At 37.9% G+C, this 23280-nt stretch overlaps 1 protein-coding gene across 1 annotated transcript in view; it reads right to left on the reverse strand.

Moving 5' to 3' along the window:
* Positions 1-23280, reverse strand: part of ctnna2 (catenin (cadherin-associated protein), alpha 2) — a gene marked incomplete at its 5' end in the record, with an annotated part of 288570 nt that overhangs the window by 263162 nt on the left and 2128 nt on the right. The window contains 1 exon segment of the mRNA XM_032531328.1: positions 1609-1804. Within this exon segment, the coding sequence (XP_032387219.1) occupies positions 1609-1804 (196 nt within the window).

Genomic DNA, 23280 nt, shown 5'->3' on the forward strand with positions numbered 1-23280 from the left:
TGTCCCATCAGCAGTCCACTTCGGTACCTAAGAGCTTTTGAGCATGCCCATATTTTTTTATAATGGCAGTAAAAGGTTAAGGGTATTAACAGCCAGAGTTTGTTTTTTCTGGGTAAGACAGATACTGAGTTTAAATCATTGTTTTTTTTAAAAGGCAGAGCCTTGCCACTAAAAGAACCAGAAAGGGCAGTGCAATTATTTATAAACATGAAGGCAAACACAAATGCAAAAAGGCACCACATTAGCTCAAAACATGTACTAAAGAGATAGAATACACAAAAAATATGAATGTATAAAAAAAACTTTATCAGCCTTCCTTTTTTTTGGTTTTGGATCACATGCCAAAAAAGTGATAAGATTGATCTTGTGGTTTTTGATGTCAGCTGTGGTGATGACCAGTGTGGCAACAGTCTATTTCACGCCTCAAAAGAGCTGAGTGCCAACGCATTCAAGTCAGTGTTCAATAGCACCGGCGGCTAAGTGGAGCTGACAGTGCAGGATGAGGAATACGGCTACAACACAACACACGGTATGCTGAGCTCCATTTGCTCTTACTGCTGATGTAGTTATTGAACGGGGAATCCAATTCCATTCTGGGGACAAACATCTGATTCACATAAAGGCTCACTGACTTGCTCTCAGCACAGGAAAGGAACTTTGGGAACAGTGACCATGGAGTGCCATCCTCCCTGAAAAGATTGAGCATGATTTGTTGAAGTGAAGAATTTTTTGTCAATGCAGAGGTTTTAGCGTTAACCCACATCTGAAATGTTCAAATTGTTGCTAAGGAGAATGGGCTTTTCTATCTTAAAATTCAACAATGAGGGCGCCCTGGTAGCTCACCTGGTAAAACGTGTGCACCCATGTACCAAGGTGCAGACCTTACAGCAGGGTTTGATTCCAACCTGCAGCCCTTTGCTGCATGTCTTCCCCTTCTCCCCCCTTCCTGTCTACAACGGCCCTATCAATTAAAGGCCAAAATGCCTTAAATCTTTAAAAAAAAATAAAAAAAATAAAAATAAAAAATAAAATAAAAAAAATAATAATAATTCAGCGATGCTCCCCACCATCAGAGACAGTCAAAGCTCTAACAATGCATGACTTTAGGGTCAACAACTCAGGATCTATGCTCATTACATTCATGAAGCTGCATGCATCAAGTGAAGCCCAAAACTAATAAGTACAAATGTGTTGTTATTATATATATATATATATATATATATATATATTTTATTTTTATTTTTTTATTTAATGGATTTGCTTCGCCACTCTAAACTCTACATCCTTTTAAAGTACACAACTTTGTGCATTTGACTTGTTCAGAGCACTTAATACTTTATTCAAACATTAACCTTTTCACAGCAATTACGCTCCCTGTGTAGCCTTCAATCCTAGAAAATAAGATGGGTTGTACTCACTCTGAATACTCATTACATGTATGAACCTGAAGGGACTACGACTACTCTCTCACCGAAAAACAATAGTTTTGCTGAGTGAAAGGGGCCATTACTACATGTCTGATGGTGAATAGCAGGGATCTTGTGGATTGACAATGCAGTCCCCCCCCCCCCAAAAAAACATCGTTCTAAGAACATTCAACAATCTCACCTTGCTTACGAACATCCTCCACAGCAGCAATGAGCTCCTCCTTGAGGTCCTGGCTGTCTTTGGCGATCTGCTCACCCTTTTCAAGAAAGTTCTGGGTAGCCTGCTCAACAGACACTGCCAGGACATGGGCCTTCTTGGAGCGCCCCTTTTTCTTACTGGATGGTCCTTTGTTACTGGTGTTCACGAGGGTAGTCACCTGGACAAGAGGAGAGGTCATTATAGTTGGTTAGGTAACATACGGACGTATATGGAAGTTACATAGTGGTGACAAAATGCAGCTTTTGTGCATTTGCAACAGTGTCAGTGTCTTCATGGCTTTGTGGGTCATGGCACATTGCTATTGTGGAGATCAGCCACTGATACTGAGAGCAAAAAAAAAAAAAAAATTACACAAATCCAGGTATACATTGAATTATTTATTTGTTTTGATTTCTTTCCTCCCCTAGTGCAAAATGTTGCTGTTTAAAATATTCAAAACTGCTTCAAGTTTCTAACCTGTTGCATGGTTTTCTAAGGTCAACAGCTGACAGTAAATGAAGAAAAGAATTAAAAGATGAAAACATGTGATAATCTCCATAATACTAAAACAGACTGAAAGATTGTTCTGCTTTTCCCTAGCAGAGCTAACCAATTAAAAGATCAATTTCTCCTAATCTAATTCTTTTTTTTCTCCTTTTGTGAAAATAATGCTGGGAGCATACTGTGCCACAGATTTGTGAATACATAGTGAAACCACTTTGCAAAAAATGCTGTTACAACTACAATGAAAAATAGCTATGTCTTTTCCTATAATATGGGCTTCCACAACTATAATGAGGCAATTCATTATAAACGCTATTACAGCTACAGAAACAAGCTAAATTTGATATACCATTAATCAGGTACATTGCCTCATCTTAGACAGGACTACCTGAAAATACATATCGCTCAGCTTTAGTAGGAGTGCTGTACAGTACTGTCGGTCCATCAAGTTGTCCTTCTCATCGTAAGAAAAGTGTAACAGAAATGAGCCTTGGGCAACAATTCCTTTGATCTCAGCTCTTTTGGATAGGCTACACTGCACAGAATCAATAGGATGATGTGTTACTGAATCCTACAAAATGAGCCCCTGATCTAATTGTATTGGTACAGTCAGCATTCTGCAGGAGTATGCTTTGTAGAAGAAATGCAATAAGATACTTTACATTAAGAAAGCTTCTAGTATAGTCAAGAAGCATTTCTTAATTGGAATATACAACTATTGATTTCTCCCCACAATGGACAAAAGACATACTAGGACATATGTTTGGTGCAAACACAATGCGTTGGTTCATGCTATTGATGTTGTATGCCTCACAAGAAAAAAAAGGCACATTTCAGGCAAGCACCCTGCTTGGTAGAAGTCACAAAATCTCAAGGAACCTTCATCCTCACTACGAACTAAAAGCGTTTAGCTAAGCAGCAATCACATACTCTCAAGAACATGCAAGCCTTAGGGTTGAGAAATATCAGTTAAGCACTTGGAGATAATCAGGACACACGCTGATATACACAGTTTCAAGATCCACAAAAATAATGTGGGGAAAATCATTTTTTAAACTATCCATATCAATAATATTGCGCTATAATGAAAGTGTCCTTATCATTACACCAACATGATCACCTCTTCTGAAAGAGACAATCTCACCTTGAAAGTAATTAACAGGAAGCTATGAAACAAGCAATACACCAAACTCAATGAGCCTACAGGACAGGCAACAGCAGAGCAGCAATCATTGTTGGCCGTCAAGAATTCATTGAAGGGTGAAATAATTTCCACTGCTTGTGTGGCGGTGACACCTTTGCTGAACACAATGACTCGTCTGTCTGAGGCCAGTGAGGAAGCACACAGACAGAATTGCTCATTACACACTCCAGTCAGATTTTGCTGTAGGAGTATCAGTCTGACAGCAGCCAAACCTGCACAATGGAGTGATATGATTAGTTTGTTGAATGTATCAGAGGTTTTCACTCTGAAAAGCTTCTAAGAGCAAAGTTATGTCCTGTCTAGGCTGCATTACTTAAGGGCTTCTAGACTGTAATAAAAACTTGAATGATGTATGTCCCCACACAGGATGGATCCTGAAATAGTATTGGTGATATAAGCCTGAATTAACCATTCCAGTCATTATGTTTTTTTAAATATTTTTGACGAAAAAGCAATACATTATTTAGTCTGGCATTGCCAGACCTTCCTCCACAGCCCTGCTGGCTAGTCCACACAACATTCCGGAATAGGAGAAAAACATGCTCTGGTTTATTGGCATTTCTTTAAACCAATTACAATTGCCTTGGTTGGGGCTATAAGCAAAATAGCCTTCAGAAGAAACTTGTTTTGGTGGAATGTGTATGTTCAAAGGTTGTTTAAGTCATGCAACAGAAAACTCAAATTGGACAGATAGTCTATCTAGCTGTGTGGATTTACCCTGCAGAGATCTGAGTAGCAGTTAACCATAGTCCTCAGAAATCGACCAGCGTTTAGAATGCCAACACAAAGAAAGCAGAAGGTAACTGAGATCCAGCCGAAAATAAGGTACATCCAGTGGAATATCTGGCGGCACTGGAACAATCCCGGAAATTAAATCATCATAAAGACTATTCATAATCTGACAACATTATTATTTTTAGAATCTGTTTTCAAAGCCACCCTGACAACCAACTTTGATACATCTGTTTACCGTCAGCTCGTCTGCTCAACATCTCCTCACACAGCTGAACGAGTGCTCATTATGAGGTGCAGTGGTGTGTTTATTTCAATCTAAGTTTGTAGAATCAATACCTCATCATTCTTACACATGAAAGCACACACAAACTCCTTCCACACACACACACACACACACACACACACACACACACATACACACACACACACACACACACACACACAGAGTCCCCACCACCAACAAGACTCCCAATTCTTGAGCAAGCAGTACACTGATGTGTCCAGGTTGATTCAATAGCAGCTAGTGATGCGGAAATGTGATTTCCATCTGTGCAGGTCCTTAATTATTTTTATACAATAGCCTGTTCCATATGTCTGATTAACACTGCCATATTATTTTTATGCTCAAACGCAAAACAGTATATCTAGCTTGTTGCAGTCAGATTTGTGATACACCTGGTAAAGAGGAAGGAATTACTCATTTCATCAGTTGTCTATCTTTTTAAATGGTATATCAGGACACCACAGATATAGGCACCTGGTCAACAGTTGAGTCACTTAATTAAGTCAGCATGCTAGTTTCTGTACCGCTTCATGTTAACTATCACTATAAAAAAATAAAAATAACTGTTGGATAATAAACTAGATCTCATGAGAAAGAAGAAAGACATTGAACATTAAGCACAGTTTTACACAGAACTTCTTTGCAAGGAGTCAATTATTTGACTGCAGAAATGCTTAAATGTTCCACAGAAAAACACTTATATACAAGGTTTGATCTGAGTGTGGTTGGGTGTTTGGTATATTTTCATAAATGATCACATTGTGTATCATAAAGTCCCATTAAGGTTCATTGTTTTGAAGTGGAGATAACCATAGAGGGCATCCGACTTCATTGCGGTGTTAATGAAAACATAATTTGATTTGTTTGGCACTGTGTATGGAGGCAAAAACATCATATGGAAATAGTGTTTGTGGTGCACCTGGTCCTTCAAAATGCAATTATGTTCTTTAGCCATTTTTCAATCAAGCAGAGCCATAATTGGGGCTAATGGCATCCATAACTTGGCTGCCTACACCATTGAACAGTAGATCAATTGCCAAAAGCTGGCAACAGACACTGTGGATTACAGGCAGCACTGTAAATATGTCTGTAGGAATGGGCAAGAAAGATAAGTAATTCAACCGCATACTGTTTTCAATTGCTTGATGTTAAGGGTTCTGTGTCCATCATACTAGCTTCCTAGATGAACTGATGTGTGAACTGATTACCTAACATGTACTGTTTTTAAATGATATAATTTATGCGTTAGTAAATCATTTTTTAAGTAAAAAGGCGTAAATATATGTCATTTCGGAAAGTTGAAGGGTTAATTCAATGCTCTAGAACCACAGAGTTTCTCTGACTGTACTTTGAACTGTGGAGGCTGTCTGATATGTTAGCTTAGTTATTAGTGGTCAAGTGTTTGGATTTATCTTTTATCTTGGCTGAATAGAAACAAAGAATGAGAACACACTGAGTTATGGGTCTGCATGATTCATCTGCACTTTAAATGCTCATTTATTCATTAACAGAGGGCTGGGCATGTGTCATGCAGCCTCCCACAGGAATGGACTCAGTCAAGTCAAAGCTTGTTGACATTTTGTTCTGCAACAGTGACTTAAAAAAGCTTGATGTATATTTAATCATGCCCGCAATAACCTCACAGCATGCACTGAGGCTGATTCAATTTATCTACCTTCATGCAGATTTTACTGGGCTATTTTTACTATATAATATTTTGCTGTGTCTGCACGCAGATGCCGAGCTGCTTGTTCTCATAATGTGCTTAAAAGAAATACAGTGGAAACAGTTGCAAACTGATACAAACATGTGTATTATAGGCATTTGTCACAGCAGGCCTTTTGGTTTGTTATAGCTTCCCAATAAGCAGTGACAATGTGACAGCGAACCAGCATGCACAATTCCAGGAACATTAAACTTTTTGACTCTGACTGATATTACTTGAGCTTAAATTACTGGCTATATTTTTTAAAGACAGATGAGTTGAAATGATATAGTGCACGCAAGATGAGTGAAGAGGCTGCTGTGTACTCCCAGAGGCATACACAGAGAATGAATTTGAAAGACCTACATAAATGGGCAGCAGAGTTTACACTGATTAGATGAAGCGTATAAATCTGATTTAACAAACATCCCTGGGAGGGACCAACATTGCGTGGAGGAAAGACAGTGATTTTGTTGCAGGCTTAATTACGTTACATTTTGAGGTCCTTTGACACCACAATGTTTTACTGTGGTTGCTGATGCATCCAAGTTTAATCACTTTCACTTTCACAGAGACACGGCATATGACAAATAGCATGGCTGTTTAACTTTTGGAACATGTTCAGCACCGGCAGCCATCAAGTTCATACTCAGCCTATCAAGAAAACAGGGAAAGAATACTGCAACATTATGTTAGGCTACAACACGGCAAGCAATGAGTATGTTTGTCAGACAATAGCAATATCAACAACACATAGACACACACAAACTTAAACACAATAACGCCACTTACCACAAACACTGAGGGACCTATCTTGCAACTCGGCACAGCGCAAAGCCCGACGCAAGCGTCTTTGCTATTTGCTAGCTATTTTAAAACCGTCCTGCGCCCACGTTGTTTAAATAGCAAATGCACCTGTGCCCATCTTTGCACAGTATTTCATTGTCATTTTAAAAGGACATTAGTAAAATGTACCTAGGCTTATGCACAGCGTGTGCACACTATACTTGTTATACACACACACACACACACACACACACACACACACACATGCAAAAGTTAACTAATACAAACATTATGGTGCAAATCCGCCATAATAATAGCAATGCGCCATGGTCCAAATGCACTTGGCTTTAAAAAGAAATGGGAGATGACAATCTCATTTGTTTGTTGCATGTGACGCCTAAAACAAACCCATGAATTAATGAAGACAAGTACAACCCTTTTGAACAATGCGCCTGACGCATGGACCCTTTTTCTGTCTTCAACCTAGTAAAAAGTGGATTCGGACAAGCCCTTCTTAACGCACCTTCCCAATGCGCTTGGATCGTTAAAATAGTGCCCTGAGTAAATGTCAAGTATATGAGTTTGTAAAATCTTATAAAATGTGAGTTAAATTTGAGTTCCAAACAATGTATTATGCAGAAAATGAGAATTGAATTAAATAAATCACATACATTTAGGAATGGGACTAGTTTCCCAATCAACGGGATCGCATTTAGGGTAAATATATTGTAAGACTTCTATATTGCAGTACACTTGCTATTGTGCTTTTAGTAAACAATTTGAAAAACTAAACTGAGATTGTGTGACATATTTATAATACAAGTTACTGTAAATCATCTGCCTGGCTACAAACATAGTATTTAAGTTATCCGCCCTCTTCAGGCATATGAGGCCATTAAAGGGAAGGTCAGTATAGGATCCTACCTGTTCTCTCAAGTGTGCACAAGGCCTAACGTAGCACTGTGTAGTCAAATGATAAATTACATCATAAAAGGTATGTTGTGCATGTCATGACTTCAACACAATAAAGTCTGAAAACTTCATTGGAAGTAAAAAAAAAAAAATGAGCACACAGACTAATCAAATGGATCCATCAGGTTAGGAGGTAGAAACAAAAGTAGATTGCAAAAAGAATTGAGGTTGGCCACAATAATGTGTGCCGAATGCATCCAAATGTGGCCTAATACGAAACAAACTAAATTCAGTGTCTAGGCAATGCAGCCTTGCCCATTTCTGCCAGGTGGTAATTGGCCCAGGGCAAGCCCATTTATCATGTTTATTAGCAGAACTGCTTGGGTTTTATGCACAACCACCGAGGCTATTTCCATATAGACACAACTTATGTCACATCTCAAGCTTGGCACTGATTGCTCACACAACGTGAGCTTTACTAGACAGACTATAGTATTGTAACCGGTATAGACCTGGTACACATCTTAAGCTAGAACTAATGAGTGCTCGTGGATATTTGGAAGAGCATTAAATAATTAGAGTCCTCCCCCCCGAGCAATGTTAAAATGTAAACAGCAAAGGATAGCACCTTTAAACAACTGCCACAGACTGAAGGCAGTAACTTGTAGGAATTAGTGAACTGGGTTGTCTCTATTATTTAGTGTTGCAGCACCATCCCTCTGGAACACCCTGCCTGCAGATATTTGAAAAATGCTACAACCCTGGACATTTAAAAAAGAAAACTCCTGAAACACCACTTGTTTACTACAGCCTACAGCCTCCCTTAGTATAGCCACTGTAATTCTGTTAAGTGTGGGTTTCATGAAAGGTGCTATATAAATACAATAATAATAAAAAGTTATTATAATTATAATTATCATTATTACTATTACTTAAGCCAATTATAAAATGGGCTTTCACTAAGCATATCAGCAAGCAAGCACAATCTTTATGATAGCATGAAGACTGAAATGTAGAACTCTTAAAAGCAGATTTAGAATTATATGACATAAGGACATAAGTGATGGGATGGAAAAAAATAGGTAAAGGAAAAGAAATATTCTGAGCCAACAAAAGTGGGGAAGTCTTGCCTTGATTTGTGAAGAGCCTGATAAGGGGAGTATTAACACTTGTTAACAATGTTGTTGTTACATTCATGCCAATAAAGATAATTTGAATTGAAAATAGTTTGGGAGGTGTCCTTTTCTTTAGTCTGTGGCCCAACAGGTAAATTAGATTTCTAACCTAATGTTATTGAAAGTGTGTGTCAAACATGCATTTTAGATAAATGAGATGAGAGTACATCAAGTTGTTTACTCATCGCAATTAAATTGTATGTACGGCACGGAGGAGTTTTCTACCCAGAAGTTATCATAATCAAACATTGCGATTGGGTTTATAAGATGTAAGACCAAATCAAAGTCAAACAATACATTTTGGATTCCAAACTAAATCATAGTAACGTAATTGAAATTATAAACATTATTTAAAGGGCTGTTTATCCTTTATCGTGAAAAGTCTGTTCCAAAATAATTATTACCTCTCAGGTGATGATACAGTATGTGGAATGAACTCTTTGTCAACTCTACAACACTAAGCAGACAGGTATTCATTCACATATGTATGTACACGTGTACACATGTTTCTGTTTTAGTCCTTAATCTACAGTTGGCCGTGCTGTCTTGCAGTAACACTACTGCTTTAGCACCATTGCTATTAATGGTTTAATCAGAACCTGAACATTGACAATATTAAACATGCAAGTGCAACTTTCAAAGAAGTTATTTACAGTAAATTGCATTTTTTTCATCACAAGGTGTACACATATACTAGTTCTACCATTGAGGTCTCAGAGCATGAGTGCAGAGCTTCACATGGATTAAGCTGACAGTCTGCAAAAAGGGTTTTAATCATTACAAACAAAGAAATCTATAACAACTGGCAGCTGAACAGATTCAGCACTTGTTAGGCTACCAACTACAAATAAATATGTCTGGGCTCATATTGACACAAAAACATGTGGCCAGCGGATTACTGTGGATCATAAGCAATTCCTGGGTCAGCACTCTCCCAGAGGAACATTTCCAAATGTTCCCAAAGATTGATTGTGCAAGGAAGGAAACATGCACACAGCAATGACCACAGAGGCACATCAAGACACGGTCACTGGGCAAGAAGGACACAGAACCACAGATGCGCAATGAGAACAAATCCACAAAAAAAATTGCTGAGCCACACTTAAGCAGAAACAAGCTTTTAAATCCTGCTCAAGTGTGCAGGATTTTACACTGCAACTCAGAGATGGAAGCTCACTGCTGATTGGATAACAAATATTTTCACCTCATTGGATTCCAACATGTTGTGCTGGAATGATAATGAACAAAACTCGCATCAACTTGTTACGACGAAATATGACATGAAATCCAATGTAGTATTTTCTTTTTTTTTAAAGCAATGATATATCAAACTATTCCCATAGTCCTACAACATTACGGCTTAGAAAAGAGTTAACAGGTAATATAAGTGATTATTCTGCGGCAGTGGTGAGGCTAACCTTGCTTGTTGGGCCTTGCCCTCTCATTTTATTGCTGATCAATAGTATTAAATGCCATGCAGCCATTCCTCTCCAGAGGCACCAGCCAGTGGACTGTCCACTCAGTAGTAAATCCCTGCAGCTCTGCGTAGCCATTCAATTTTCCGCCTTCAGCCTCTGAGACTCACATCCAACGGATGACTGATGCATTTTAACTGCTGAACATTAGGGAAGGCATGTGTATATGTATGTCTAGCCAGCTGCACACATGCACACCCATACTGTAAAACACAGCTCCTTGGAGATTCCTTTAACCTTTGCCATCCTACTTCAGTAAGTGATATACATAACCTTCCCTGTTAAATAATTGATGAGGCCTATTTATGCCCATGTGTAAAGTGCATAATGTGTGCAGAAGCTCAGGGGACAAAAGCAAGTGGGGGTCCACTTCATTTTTCCAAGAGGATGAATCAATCACCATAGAAACCTGTTTGCAAAAGGTGGGTGCTGTGATAGCTTTAGGCTATGATACACATAGGGAGTTCACATTGTAGAAACAATACACAATATATTTATTATAGTCAAGACAGATACACATTCAAGTGCAGATAGTGTAACTACACAAACGTATTGTATGTAAGTAAAACACATGCAAATATACTTTATATCCAAACGTATATTTTCCTGAAGATGTGAACTGACATTACAGTCTAAGAATCCTGCAGAGCTGTATATGAAAACTTATCGTAGATTTTTTTTTTAACCTGAAGGCTCACTTTTATTATACCCTAATATTTAAAATATCTTTTGAAGTTAACAATTGCTGAAGTGCAAAGCAGTGAGGATTAGCAAGCATTACGACTAGTACCTAGGATTTTTTGGGTGGCAAAGAGAAAAAGTTTTAGCAGGAAGTGTTAGGGTGTCAAGCTCTGACACTGTTAACCATGCAGCGTGATCACTGACAACCATATCCTCATAAAACCTCCTGGAAGCATGCACAGTTTTAAAGCCTACATATAAAAAAAACTAATTATAAAAGATGACACTGGTTGTTAAATATTTATATATTTTTTGGTTTATTTGTTCTACTCGAATAGATCTTCACTGAATTGACAGGTTTATCTAACTAGGTTGTAATGCAACCTAGTTAGATAAATTAGTTAGATAGTTATAGTTAGATCAATTTTGTTAAACTTTGTAGCGTTTTACACTAATATCCGGACTGTGCATTTCCGCAGATGTTAGCCAATACACCACAAGTATAAATTAGGTCTCACATTATTTACTCTAAGTTATGAACAATAGTGGTGCACGATTCAGAAAATGTCACGATTCAATATTGATTTTTAGGCTCAAGACTCAATTCAAAATCAATTTGCGATTCAAAAACTATTCTCGTTTAAAAAAAACGATTCACAGTATGTAAATGTAGTTACTTTTCCCAAGTGATAGTTTACACACCATTACAAAACAACAACAAAAATTCTATTTTTGTAATTCTATGACTCAATTTAGAATCTGAAGAGCTTGAATTGCAAAACAAATGTAAAACGATTTTTTTGCACACCCTTAATGAACAATAATGTAACATTACACAAAGTGGGAAGAAAGATTCAGTAGAAAAGCAGAGCCAGTGGGATCAATGGCCTTATCTGCAATAATTCTCACATTTTACAAGGTGAACATCTGAGATTCGTTCAGCTTCAAGAGCTCATATTATTTCCTCATTAATACCCTTCTTAGCCCATGTTCATATGCTCTGTTTGATCCTCCCACTCATGCATTATCATTCCCACCACAGATGTCTTTTTACTATCACTGAGCTAACTAAATGTATTTTTTGAGGTAAGACCGAACATTTTTTTTGATACATAGTTGATAGAACTACACAGAGTGGGTCAATACAGTCTTTCAGGTGGACAAGCTTTAAACCACTGGATGTAAATTTTGCACACATTTGACATCATCACACAGCTTAGACTTAGACTTCTCTTTATTGATCCTTTTGGGATGACTCCCGCAAGGAAATTGAAACTTCCAGCAGCAGTTTTAGCAAGAAAAAAATAGATAAAAAATACAGTATAAAGACAACAAAATAACAGTAATAATAATAATAACAATAAGAACATTCGTCAAATAAATACACAAAGCCCAATGCGGGAGCTAAGCTCTGGATCCAAGTATCGGCTGGAGCACATCTAGGCCTAAAAATACCATTCATTTAGTACGTGTGAAAAAAATAAAAGTCAACGATTAGACCTTGGGGAACTAATCTAAGGAAAACACAGCACAAGAGAGTGGGTTTTGTAATCAATGTGAAATACTGGCCAATAAGAACATTTCAGCAACAATGCAATCTTAACTCTCAAACATCCCACCTGTGCCTTATTAAAAGTGTGAGACATTACTGCATTTCTGTGTTAAAATTGTCTATTTTTTCGGCGAAAATGCCAATGAGTCCTCATTATACTTGGGCCTAATTTTTGCATGAACAGCCTTGAGGTTTTCACATAATCTTCACAACAAATGGCATACTATATGCCATTCCAAACTCTGTTGACTTCAAAGAGGAGGCACATAAAAGCTTTCTCAAATCTCATTCTAAAATGGCTTCAAGTGTGAGATACAGTCACAAAGACAAGTGTCAAAGAAATCAATGCAGCAATCCACAGAAAACATGGCTTTAAGGGAAGTGTGAGAATATAACAGCCCAATAAGGTTTAGATGAGATGCAACAGTAGTAGCAACATAGGGCATGTAGTATACCTACAGTACATTGTGCACAACTTCATTGTTTCCCAAGCAGCAGGCCACCTCCAGTAAACTAATCAAGAGACTTGTAACTCTACTGGCATCCTCTGAATGTAATCACTGTAACACACTCTCTCTCACTGTATATTTCATTCCCAGCGCCACAAGCCTTCCACATTTAGTAATCCATCAATATTTGTCTGTCAACATTCCCTTCCCAAAAAAACCCTCTGTCTCTCCCTGACCTTAATCTCTGTCGGGGAAGCCAAACTGTCTGCAACAACTTCATCCTCACTGCATACTCCAGCTACAGTAAATGTCCTTTTGCTTGCAGATAATACAGAGGTGTCCACACCAAATTCTGCCCACTAAACATGGAGGATGATAATTGATCATACTAGACCCAACCTGGCATTACAGTCACACTGAATCTTGATTCACATTCCAGTACTTTAGCCCTTGCTGTCCATGAGACCTGTGACGCTCTAAATTCACATTTGCAAACTTTGATTTCGTAAATTAGCTCAAGTAGTCAAAGAATCATACTATTAGCTTGGTCACAGATGTGACAAATGACTGGTGTGCACACTATATCTGCTCATATTGATAGAACCAAATTTCCAGGCTTACTTTTATTAAATTGGTTCATGCACTGCAAAGTAGGGCTGCACAATTAATCAAATTTTAATCACAATCACTGGCTTCCCATGATCAAATTTGCGTAATCAAGCAATATTTTAAATGCGCCATTCCGTTCATAGAAGGCTCCGGGTTTTTTTGCAAAGACAATCGACCGCTTTGTAAACCACTGTCTGATCATGTGCCAGTCAGAGTTGATCCCTGCACCACGCAGCTTAGTTTCTAGATGTAGACAGTCACGGAGGACAGAGTAACGTGAGGAAAATTCCACAACAGATAGCAGTCAGTCATACGTTGGTCACAAGGTTTACCAGTTTACCAGTAAACGCAACATTTTGTCCCATCTGTGTTGTTTTTCAGACAACAGCAGTGACCAGTGCTAGTTAGTGTCTGTTAGCTCACATGGCTCAAGGGTGCGACTATAATTTTACTTAGGTTGCACCAGTGCACCTAATGTCCTCGCATCTGCTGCCTCTCCACAAACAAAGCAATGTTGTTTATTTCGATATGGTTTAATGTTGCGTTACATGAACCATTTCTTCTGTGAAGCCGTGCCTGTGTTTGGATCTTTCCTCTTATTCTCCCCGCAGCCCCATTCACTCACACACGGCTCCCCAGACAACATGGAGAGACACAGCGGAGACAGCGCCGGTGCACACTTCTGACATTTGTCCACAGTTTTAATTGTTATTAGCACAGCTGTATATTGTTAAGAATGAGAGTCAAACCTGTATTTGCACCAGTGTTTCCGCTGGTAACTCTGCTATCGCAGCGGTCACGGCGAGAAACACAGAGGAAGTTATTGAATGCAGCTAAGTTCAGTTTGTAGAGTAATAGCGTGTGAGACGGAGCCTGCTGGACCCATTCATAATGAGTCAGTTGTCACTCTGAGTACGTCCATCACACGCCCCCTTTCTCCCTAGTTCTTTGAATCAGTTATTGTTGAAAACAAGTGAAGGAGCTTTCTCAGAGATTTTTTTTAATCTATATATCCTATTTATTTCAGATAATTTTCATTTACATTTGTTGCAGCTGTATGTACAGTATGTACAACATCCAACTTCAGCATAAGAGGAATGTAGCACAATATGGATGTGAAAGCAGTTATAAATAGCCCATGTGACAATAAAATTGTTCTGGTTAAAATTAACAAATAACCGTGATAATTAATCATGATCTCAATTTTGATCAAAAGAATCGTGATTATCATTTTGGCCATAATTGTGCAGCCTTACTGCAAAGATAAAATATTCACTATTATTATAATTATTTTCATTACTACTGGGTTCAATCTTATGCAAGCAACGTGATCCAACTTACAGAATTAGCAAAAGTTGTATAGTGAACACTAACTCTGCCTCTAAGTAAATACAAAACTCAGCAAAATGAAACAAGACTGGATTGAGAGCTGCAGACCATGCAGCAGAGCTCAGCAAGTATATTATTTATGGAAATGGACTGGTTATGTGGTACTTTTCTGTTCTGTAAAGTAATAAGAGAGTAAGTTAACTCCAGTTTATAGGTCATATAGGAAGAGGATAATTATGTGGGGGAAAGTAACACAAAGACAATTTAAAAAGTGCAAAAGACTGAATGGAGAAACAACCTTCATGTTCTTGCTACCAGCCAAATACACAGACAATCAGAATCTCAGATTATCTGTCTGCCCCTTTCCTTTTCATCCTCTTACTCTTTGTCTCTCAGTTACACACATACGACAGAACAGGAGCAAGACCCCTGCTGGCTCACAGTCAGAGTCCTTTGAAGCGAATAGATCAGTTGTATTCCACCCATAGATCTGCTCAGCATCTTCACAGCCTAGTGTGAGTGGCATTGTGTCACAGTCATATCAGTCCAGGGCACTACAACAGTAAAAGATGCATTGGTGAGGGTTTACAAAATATCTGATTAGGTAAAACGTGGTGGAGAGTAAAAGTATCCTAGCAGCCCGTTACAATATTGTCCTGGTTCACAGATTACCAGACATCACAAGATACCTTGGACCTTGGATACCTTTGGCAAGAAGATTGTGTCTTCCTCTGTCTTCTTTAACATTGGTAAACATTATTATTTTTTGTATATTGCTGCTATTTTGCAATACATTGGTTCTAAAGGGCAAAACTGGCACTGAATACAAAACAACACAATCAACATGTTGGAGGCAAGAATGTAAAAAAGGACAGTCCAATAAGAAAATCGCATACACTAATTAGTTCATTTAAATATTTTCACTTATTGTATTTTAAATGTTGAGTTTAAAATAGAAGATTTATTAAGAAGCTGTACCCCAATGATAGAATATGTATTGGACATGTTACTGTTGACAAAGTACAGGTGTAATTCAATGTAGCTTGTCAGTTTAAAGGTATACTGTGGTAAAGTCAATGTTGGCTCACAATCACACTGCCATGGCTTCCAGACACAAACAGAACGGAGTCATCATTAATATTATCATTTAGTAAATTAGTAACACCCAAGCGTCTTTCTACTGTGATAATTCAAAAATGTCTGCTGTAAGTCTGATTAATAAGTGAATGAGGAATGTCAGTTTTGATCAACTGATAAAACATTGCATCCAAATTCTTATTTTGATTTATATCCTAATTTATATGAAGTAATGTAGTCATTGGAAATCTTAAAAAGTGCATTTTTGTCTAAGTGTTTAAGAGTGTAAGTGCAGGCCACTCACATGTATTAAGAGTTAATATTATGAAGTGTATTTCTAGTGCAGTTCCTTTAGTGGCTGAAGCCACAAATAACAATAATATGATTGCTTTTGACTAGGCATCATAGGGTCTGGTTAAGTTTATGCCAAAACCAGGAGGGTTGTGTTTCTAAGGCAATCTGTTCTGATGTGATGTATTTACTATGGTAGAAAAGCAGAGCGAGACTGGCCAACCAGCATCTGTGCATGGCTGCTGTTCAGAACCCTGGGGCAAGCCATATGCTGACATAGCAAGGTGTGAGAAGATAGAGCCTGAAGACAGATGAAAGTGTGTTTCACAAGTCCTGTACTGACCCCAAGGCACTGGCAGAGGTAATGAGTAGACAAGCTAACAGGGGGCACACTGCATAATGACACAGCTGTCATCCTTATCATACAACTGTGTAAAAATAGAGTATTACCTACAATCATCGCCTCTGTCCCAGGACATCAGTTTCAATGCCTTGTGTGTGTGTGTGTGTGTGTGTGTGTGTGTGTGTGTGTGTGTGTGTGTGTGTGTGTGTGTGTGTGTGTGTGTGTGTGTGTGTGTGTGTGTGTGTGTGTGTGTGTGTGTGTGTGTGTGTGTGCGCGCGCGTCTCACGACAACAGCAAGTGGTTTATCGTAGATAATACCCATATGTTTACCATTTGTTCATTAAATATAACCACTACAAAATAAACTATGCCTATATAACTTTTTAAAGTCACAATATCAAATACTTGTAGATGTTAGGTTGAGAAAAAATATTAATAACAAATGGCAAGAAGATTCAGAAGTTTATATTTGGCTTACAGGCTCATGATGTGCATTACAAAAACATTAGTGTTGCATGCATTATTAATTGTGAGAATTTACTATGATTCCAAAATATCTTAAATGTTAAATTGTGGAGCCCAACAAAGAAACAGGCTAAACATTCTCAAGGGAGCAGGTGTGCGAGACATCTGAGAACTGAGTTCATGTCACAATATCATCATGTTTTACATTATGAAACCAAAGATGAAAGAGAGCAAAATCTAATTTTATTTGTGGTGCCTGTATGTTAAATCAACTTAGATTTAGGTTTCTTACCAAAATAAGGTTGTATCCTGTACTGTTTTAGGGTGGATTTCTCATTATTGCAAACTTTGATTAAAAAGTATACCCTTTGTTGAGCATTACATCAAATTTGAACTGTAACATTAATGTGGAAAACAAAATCTTGAAAACTTGTATTAACTAATTAGTATTACACTGGTGTCAACTTATCCATAAACTATGTGTTGAACTTGTAAAGATGTCACTGTTTTCCAGCTGTCCAAATAATGTCTTTGTTGCCACCTCTTCCAGCTAAAACTAAGGATTGCTTCCTGTAACATGGCAAGTGTCATCCCAAGAAGCAGGGGCTCCAGACTGTCTTTAAACACCACCGCCTCGCACAGGGTTCAAAGGCTTTTAAAAAACACTGTCATCCAAATTCAAACAAGGGATAGAAAATAGTACAAAGAATGGAGGACTTCACATCTTCAAATCTTTTAAACTAGTGAACTGACACTGGTAAACTGGGACGTCATTGCCAGCTTGGCAGGTTAATGGTTAATGATCGGTTAACAAGCGTCGGCGGTCAGTCAGAAAAAAAATGTCTAAATTAGCGTTCCTATTCTGAGATAATCCAAAGTCATTACATGCTACTGTTATCAACAAGCTGTCGTCATATTCCTAAAAAGATGACTACTTTCCAACCTTTGAGAGCTACTGTGGTTTCAATATAAAACTTTTAGGAAAAGTAGTGTCCCTTCTTGCTTCAAAAAAGTGTATGTTTGAGGTCCAGGCTTTCTGCTTTTCCGCTAGCTTAATGGATTATGACAATGATGCAGCATGAAGCCTTAATCCCCTTGCCGCCGTCGTCTCCCCTCCCTTTATGTTAATCCCCTTGACTAGTGTGTGTGTGTGTGTGTGTGTGTGTGTGTGTGTGTGTGTGTGTGTGTGTGTGTGTGTGTGTGTGTGTGTGTGTGTGTGTGTGTGTCAGGAGCCTACCAATACTAGGAGCCAAACCTTGGACTTGGATAATATACAAAAACAAAGGGGGTTAGAGCATCCACCGCAATCTCTGCCCTTTAGGTGTGCTGCTAGCCCATTACCAGGCTTGGTAATGGGCTAGCAGTCAATATCCCAATATACCAACAATAGGACACAACAATACTGTTTTGCTGTGATTCCCGAACACAACTAATCAATGAATAATGTGAATATAGGCAAGCAGCACCTTAGTCATGTTGTGTTGTCTGGTAAACTATATTCTATATCCCTAAAGGCCTTCATTATCAAGCCAGGGTTTGCTTTTACCAATGTGACAATGAAAGAGAACCAATCACTTGCAGTGGCTGCACAATTATCATACAGTAATACAAACCTTAATTGTCAATTATTTACATATGAAAAAGTTCATACAGTGCTGGACCAGAATCAGCTGTGCATGTATCACGGACCATCTTCCACCTCTGTTAATATGCAAAGCAAAATTTAGTAAGAGAAGAAAGTTGCACTGACGAGGTCGGCATGAGTACTCACCATGAATAAATCCATGTTAGAGTATCGAAAGCAACCATGCAAATCATAGGCCCGAAAGAAAGAAACCATGACTAGGACATTATTTGATAACCCTCTCTGGTCCAGCAAACTGTACAGAGAGCGCAGCAGAAAAGCTCTTTCCTGCATCACATGGAGGCAGAATGTCATGTCAATGAACAAGCATCCCATTGGTGGAAATCCCATCCAAGAGGTGAAATTAGGACAGAGAGATAAGGGGTTATATCCACTTTGTTTGGGTACTCATACCATGTTTTCAAGTACTCAGATCCTTTACTTACAGTGAGTAAAAGTACCAACAGAACAATGTAAAAATATGTAAAATTATAATAATAATAATAATAATAATAATAATAATAATAATAATAATAAGTAATGCATTCAAAATCCAACTTAAGTAAAAGGTAAGCTAAGTACTATTCATGGGTCAGATAAATCTGAGGGGATCATGTCATAAATAACGCGGTAGGAAGAAAATAAACAGATTCATTTACTGCACTTTTTAGATTTTTCTCTAAACTGTGCTTTTGCTAATTTGTTCATCTTAATGTTGCCTTTTCAGGGTTAAACGGTTAGGGGGGATGTAACAACTGAATGTTTAATCTTAACTATGACTGGGTTTTATTTGTAACCATTGTCATGACAAGTCATATCTGGCTAGAATTGTAATGTTGGATTTGCTGGTTTAAGAAAAATGAATTTAACAGCAAATTTATCTTTTAATGTAGTGAATTATTTGAAAGCAGAAAAACAGTGGTTGTGTTTTACTTAACAAAAACTGGTGGACAGGAGTACATGGTAACTACTATTGACTAGTTCATTAAAGCTTTTCGCTGGCTGTTGAATGGAATATTTATAGCTGTCCTAAGTTGTTCCTCGAAAGGGAAGTCCATAACGCACACACAACAAAAAAAGCAAAGCAAGCACATATAAATCCTTATTTGCAAGCTTTGATGAAGCCTTACTCTGAATATTTGGGTTGGAGAGTTTTTACCTCATTAACGATTACAGGAGACACAATAAATGAGATTTACCAGAAATGCAAATCTACTGTATCAGCAGCACACACACCATGACAAATCTGTTCAATGATGACTAACGTGATGCAATGTATTTATTTATTTTTGTAAATAAATGCATATTTTATTGGATACATCCATGTTTTATCACCCAAATGTTGGTATTACATTTCACTGGCTAGAAAGAAATTAGTCCGTCAATAATTTTGGAGCATATTGTAGTATGTTTTCTTTAACTTTCAAGACCATGCATACACAAAATTACTGACCCTCATTCCAAAGAAGAATGTGTCTTGCAAAGAGAAATGCTGTGCATTTTCACATGTCAACAGTTTAATTCAAACTGTCATATTAATATGTACATAATAGGAAGAGCCACAACAACACTGCATAAGTCATCCAATGACTGCCTGTGAGTTAAGTTCAGGAAAAGTTTGCCCAGTACCAAAGTTCTGACATAATGTTCTGTGGATATCAGAGCCTTTCCACTTGTACAAATACATTATTATGGCCAACTGGTTTCTGTTCAGTACCCGGACATCTCCATAACAAGTGTATACAGTATATAAAGTCTAGGCCTTAGTAAATTAAAACAGTCAAACTTCTAGTACCTGCTTTTTTCCACCTGCCTCTCAAGGCTATATCCTATAATTCTTTCAATAAATATTGCTACCACCTGCAGTAAAAAAAATGTTTACTATATCAGAGGCATGCTGCCTTCATACACAGTGATAAAGTAAGGCCCCAGTGCTATTAGCTATGGACTTGCACAGTACTCTAGCAGTGGTGAGAAAAGCTTGGTCATGATAAATGAGCCTGCTATCTCAAGCTGTGTCAGGGCAACCCTGTTTGTCCATTCCCTTGAGGCCACCTTTTATTCCATCCAAAAATACTGAATCATTTAAATTGAAAGGAAAAACAATCAGTGTCTCATTCATATTCTAAAATGTGTTTCACTTCCAATGCAATTGCAGTAAAGATAAACTACCATAGTTGGCTGTTGCAGCGCTTACTATTACTCTGCATTACAGTGGATGGGGGATTAATCAATCAATTGTTGTATCTATCAATTTAGAGAGGTAACAGAGGGAGAGAGCAAATAAAGTTACAAGTAATTCAACAAAAAGTAGTTCAATACCACAAGATTTCTCAGTTTACAACTCAATGCCAACCAACTTCTAGTAATACTTCCCTAAATCACAGCACTGAAAGGATTATGTTTATTATAGGATCATGTTTATTATGTTATTAGACCTGTTTGGCAAAAGACAGGCATCTAAATTTATTTATATATATTATTATTATATTTATCTTCTGGCTATTTTGGCTATCACTTCTGCAAAAACAGTAAAATGTAATTAAATAAAGAGAAATTAGGATGTCAGGAGGAAGAAGCCATTTTCAATATACAGTGTTTATCACAGATTAGAAAGCAATTTGTGGTGCGTGGGGGGGGGGGGGGGGGGGGGGGGGGGGGGGGGGAAAGAAATGGCGTCATATGCTCATTTGCATATGCGTGATGTCATTACACAATTACTTGCATAAAGCTTAGTGGTTGTGTCAGCAAGGTGGATAGAAATAAACAGAAATCTTTAGCCAAATAATCATAAATTCAATAAAGGAATTAATTTTGCCTTATGCTATTACTTAGGTAATCTATCTTTAAATTAGAGAATAAATTCTACAAAAGGGAGGGAAAAAGATCAATAAATAATTCGCAAAAAAGGCTGGCTTGCCCAAGGCCAGGCCAGGGCTTGGCCAGCTCTGCGTCTTTCTCCCATCGCATCCCACTATCTCTCCTACCTACACCTGTCCCCTCTCCCCTTTCTACCTTCCTGCGCACACAGAGGGGGGGGGGGGCTCCTCCTCTGCTCCTCACAAAACAGATTCAGAGAGAGGTGACTGTTTTGGCAACCACAGGAGAGAAATACCTTGCATGCTCGCTGGCGACTTTTTTACAGAAAGTCACCAGATTTGTCGTTAGTCGCTTTTGTCAAACGTTGCACATGGGGTCTGAAAAGTCACTAAATTGACAAAACTGTTTTCATGAAGACAGATGCTGTGTGCACGGAGGGGAGAGGGGCTGTGTATGTATGTGTGTAGAGTAACAGAGAGACAGAGGAGAGCAGGGAAAGGAAATGCAGCTAAACAAATGTGTGTTTTAATGTGCGTTAAAAAAAAAAACTGATATAATAGTCTGGTCGTCAAACCCATCATTTGATGCAAAAGCAGTCAGGCATTGTTATAGAAAACAATTAATAATGATCACTGTGTCAAGAGAAGAGATCATCAGCCTTTCATCCTGCTAACATTAAGCAATTACCAACCTGTCACTTTGATGACCACTCATCAGAACAAACACAGGATGTGGCTGATAGACTGCGCACAATGCAAGTCTGCAACAACAAAGTTTGATTTTATATACTGCCTACAATTAGAGTATATAGTTGTTGTTGTTTTTTTAAAGTTTGTTAAGATAATTGATGCCAAATCTATTAAAACTAGGGTGACGATGCTAATTGAAAAATGTATGCCTGGATTTTCTTTCAAGCAAACAGTAATGGTGGTTCATTGGAATTTTTTATGTAATCCAATTACAGCAAATAAGTCCAAAACCCATAAAGTTATACAGGCATGGATGAGGAGACGGATGGCCAGTAATAACTCAAGCTTAGAAATCCTATAAAATGAATGAGGAGTAAACACATTCTCAACTGATTAAGCCATCTGTTGACGTGCTCTTATTGCCATTTTGATGACTTGCCATGAACTTCCCTTTGTCTCGGCACAAAATGCGCTATGTCAGCAAAAATAAAGAATTAAATAAATATAAAGCAGGCAAGTCAAGTACAATAATGATATTAAGGATGATAAAGATATTGACTTGAGCATGTTACATGTCAGCACCAAATGCTGCCATGTACTGTGCCGTTTTAGAGACTTTAACAAGTGATGCATGCCTGCAAAGGTCCTATTCAAAAGCAACACAGCCCTTTGTATGGTATGTTGGCTCATTTGATATACAGTGGGGATAAAAAATTTGGGCACCCCAGGTAAAAATTGGTATTAATATGCAAAAGAAAAGAAAGAAAAGAAGAAAAGATGGAAAAATCTCCAAAAAGCATCAAATGACAGATTAGACATTTGTATATGTCACAAAAAGTTTGATTTTATTTCCATCATGTACACTTTCAAAATAAGAGAAAAGAAAAAAATGGCGTCTGTAAAAGTTTGGGCACACTGCAGAGTTAATACCTTGTACTGCCCCCTT

Source organism: Etheostoma spectabile, chromosome 2 (genome assembly GCF_008692095.1).
Source record: "Etheostoma spectabile isolate EspeVRDwgs_2016 chromosome 2, UIUC_Espe_1.0, whole genome shotgun sequence".
Classification (NCBI taxonomy): domain Eukaryota; kingdom Metazoa; phylum Chordata; class Actinopteri; order Perciformes; family Percidae; genus Etheostoma; species Etheostoma spectabile.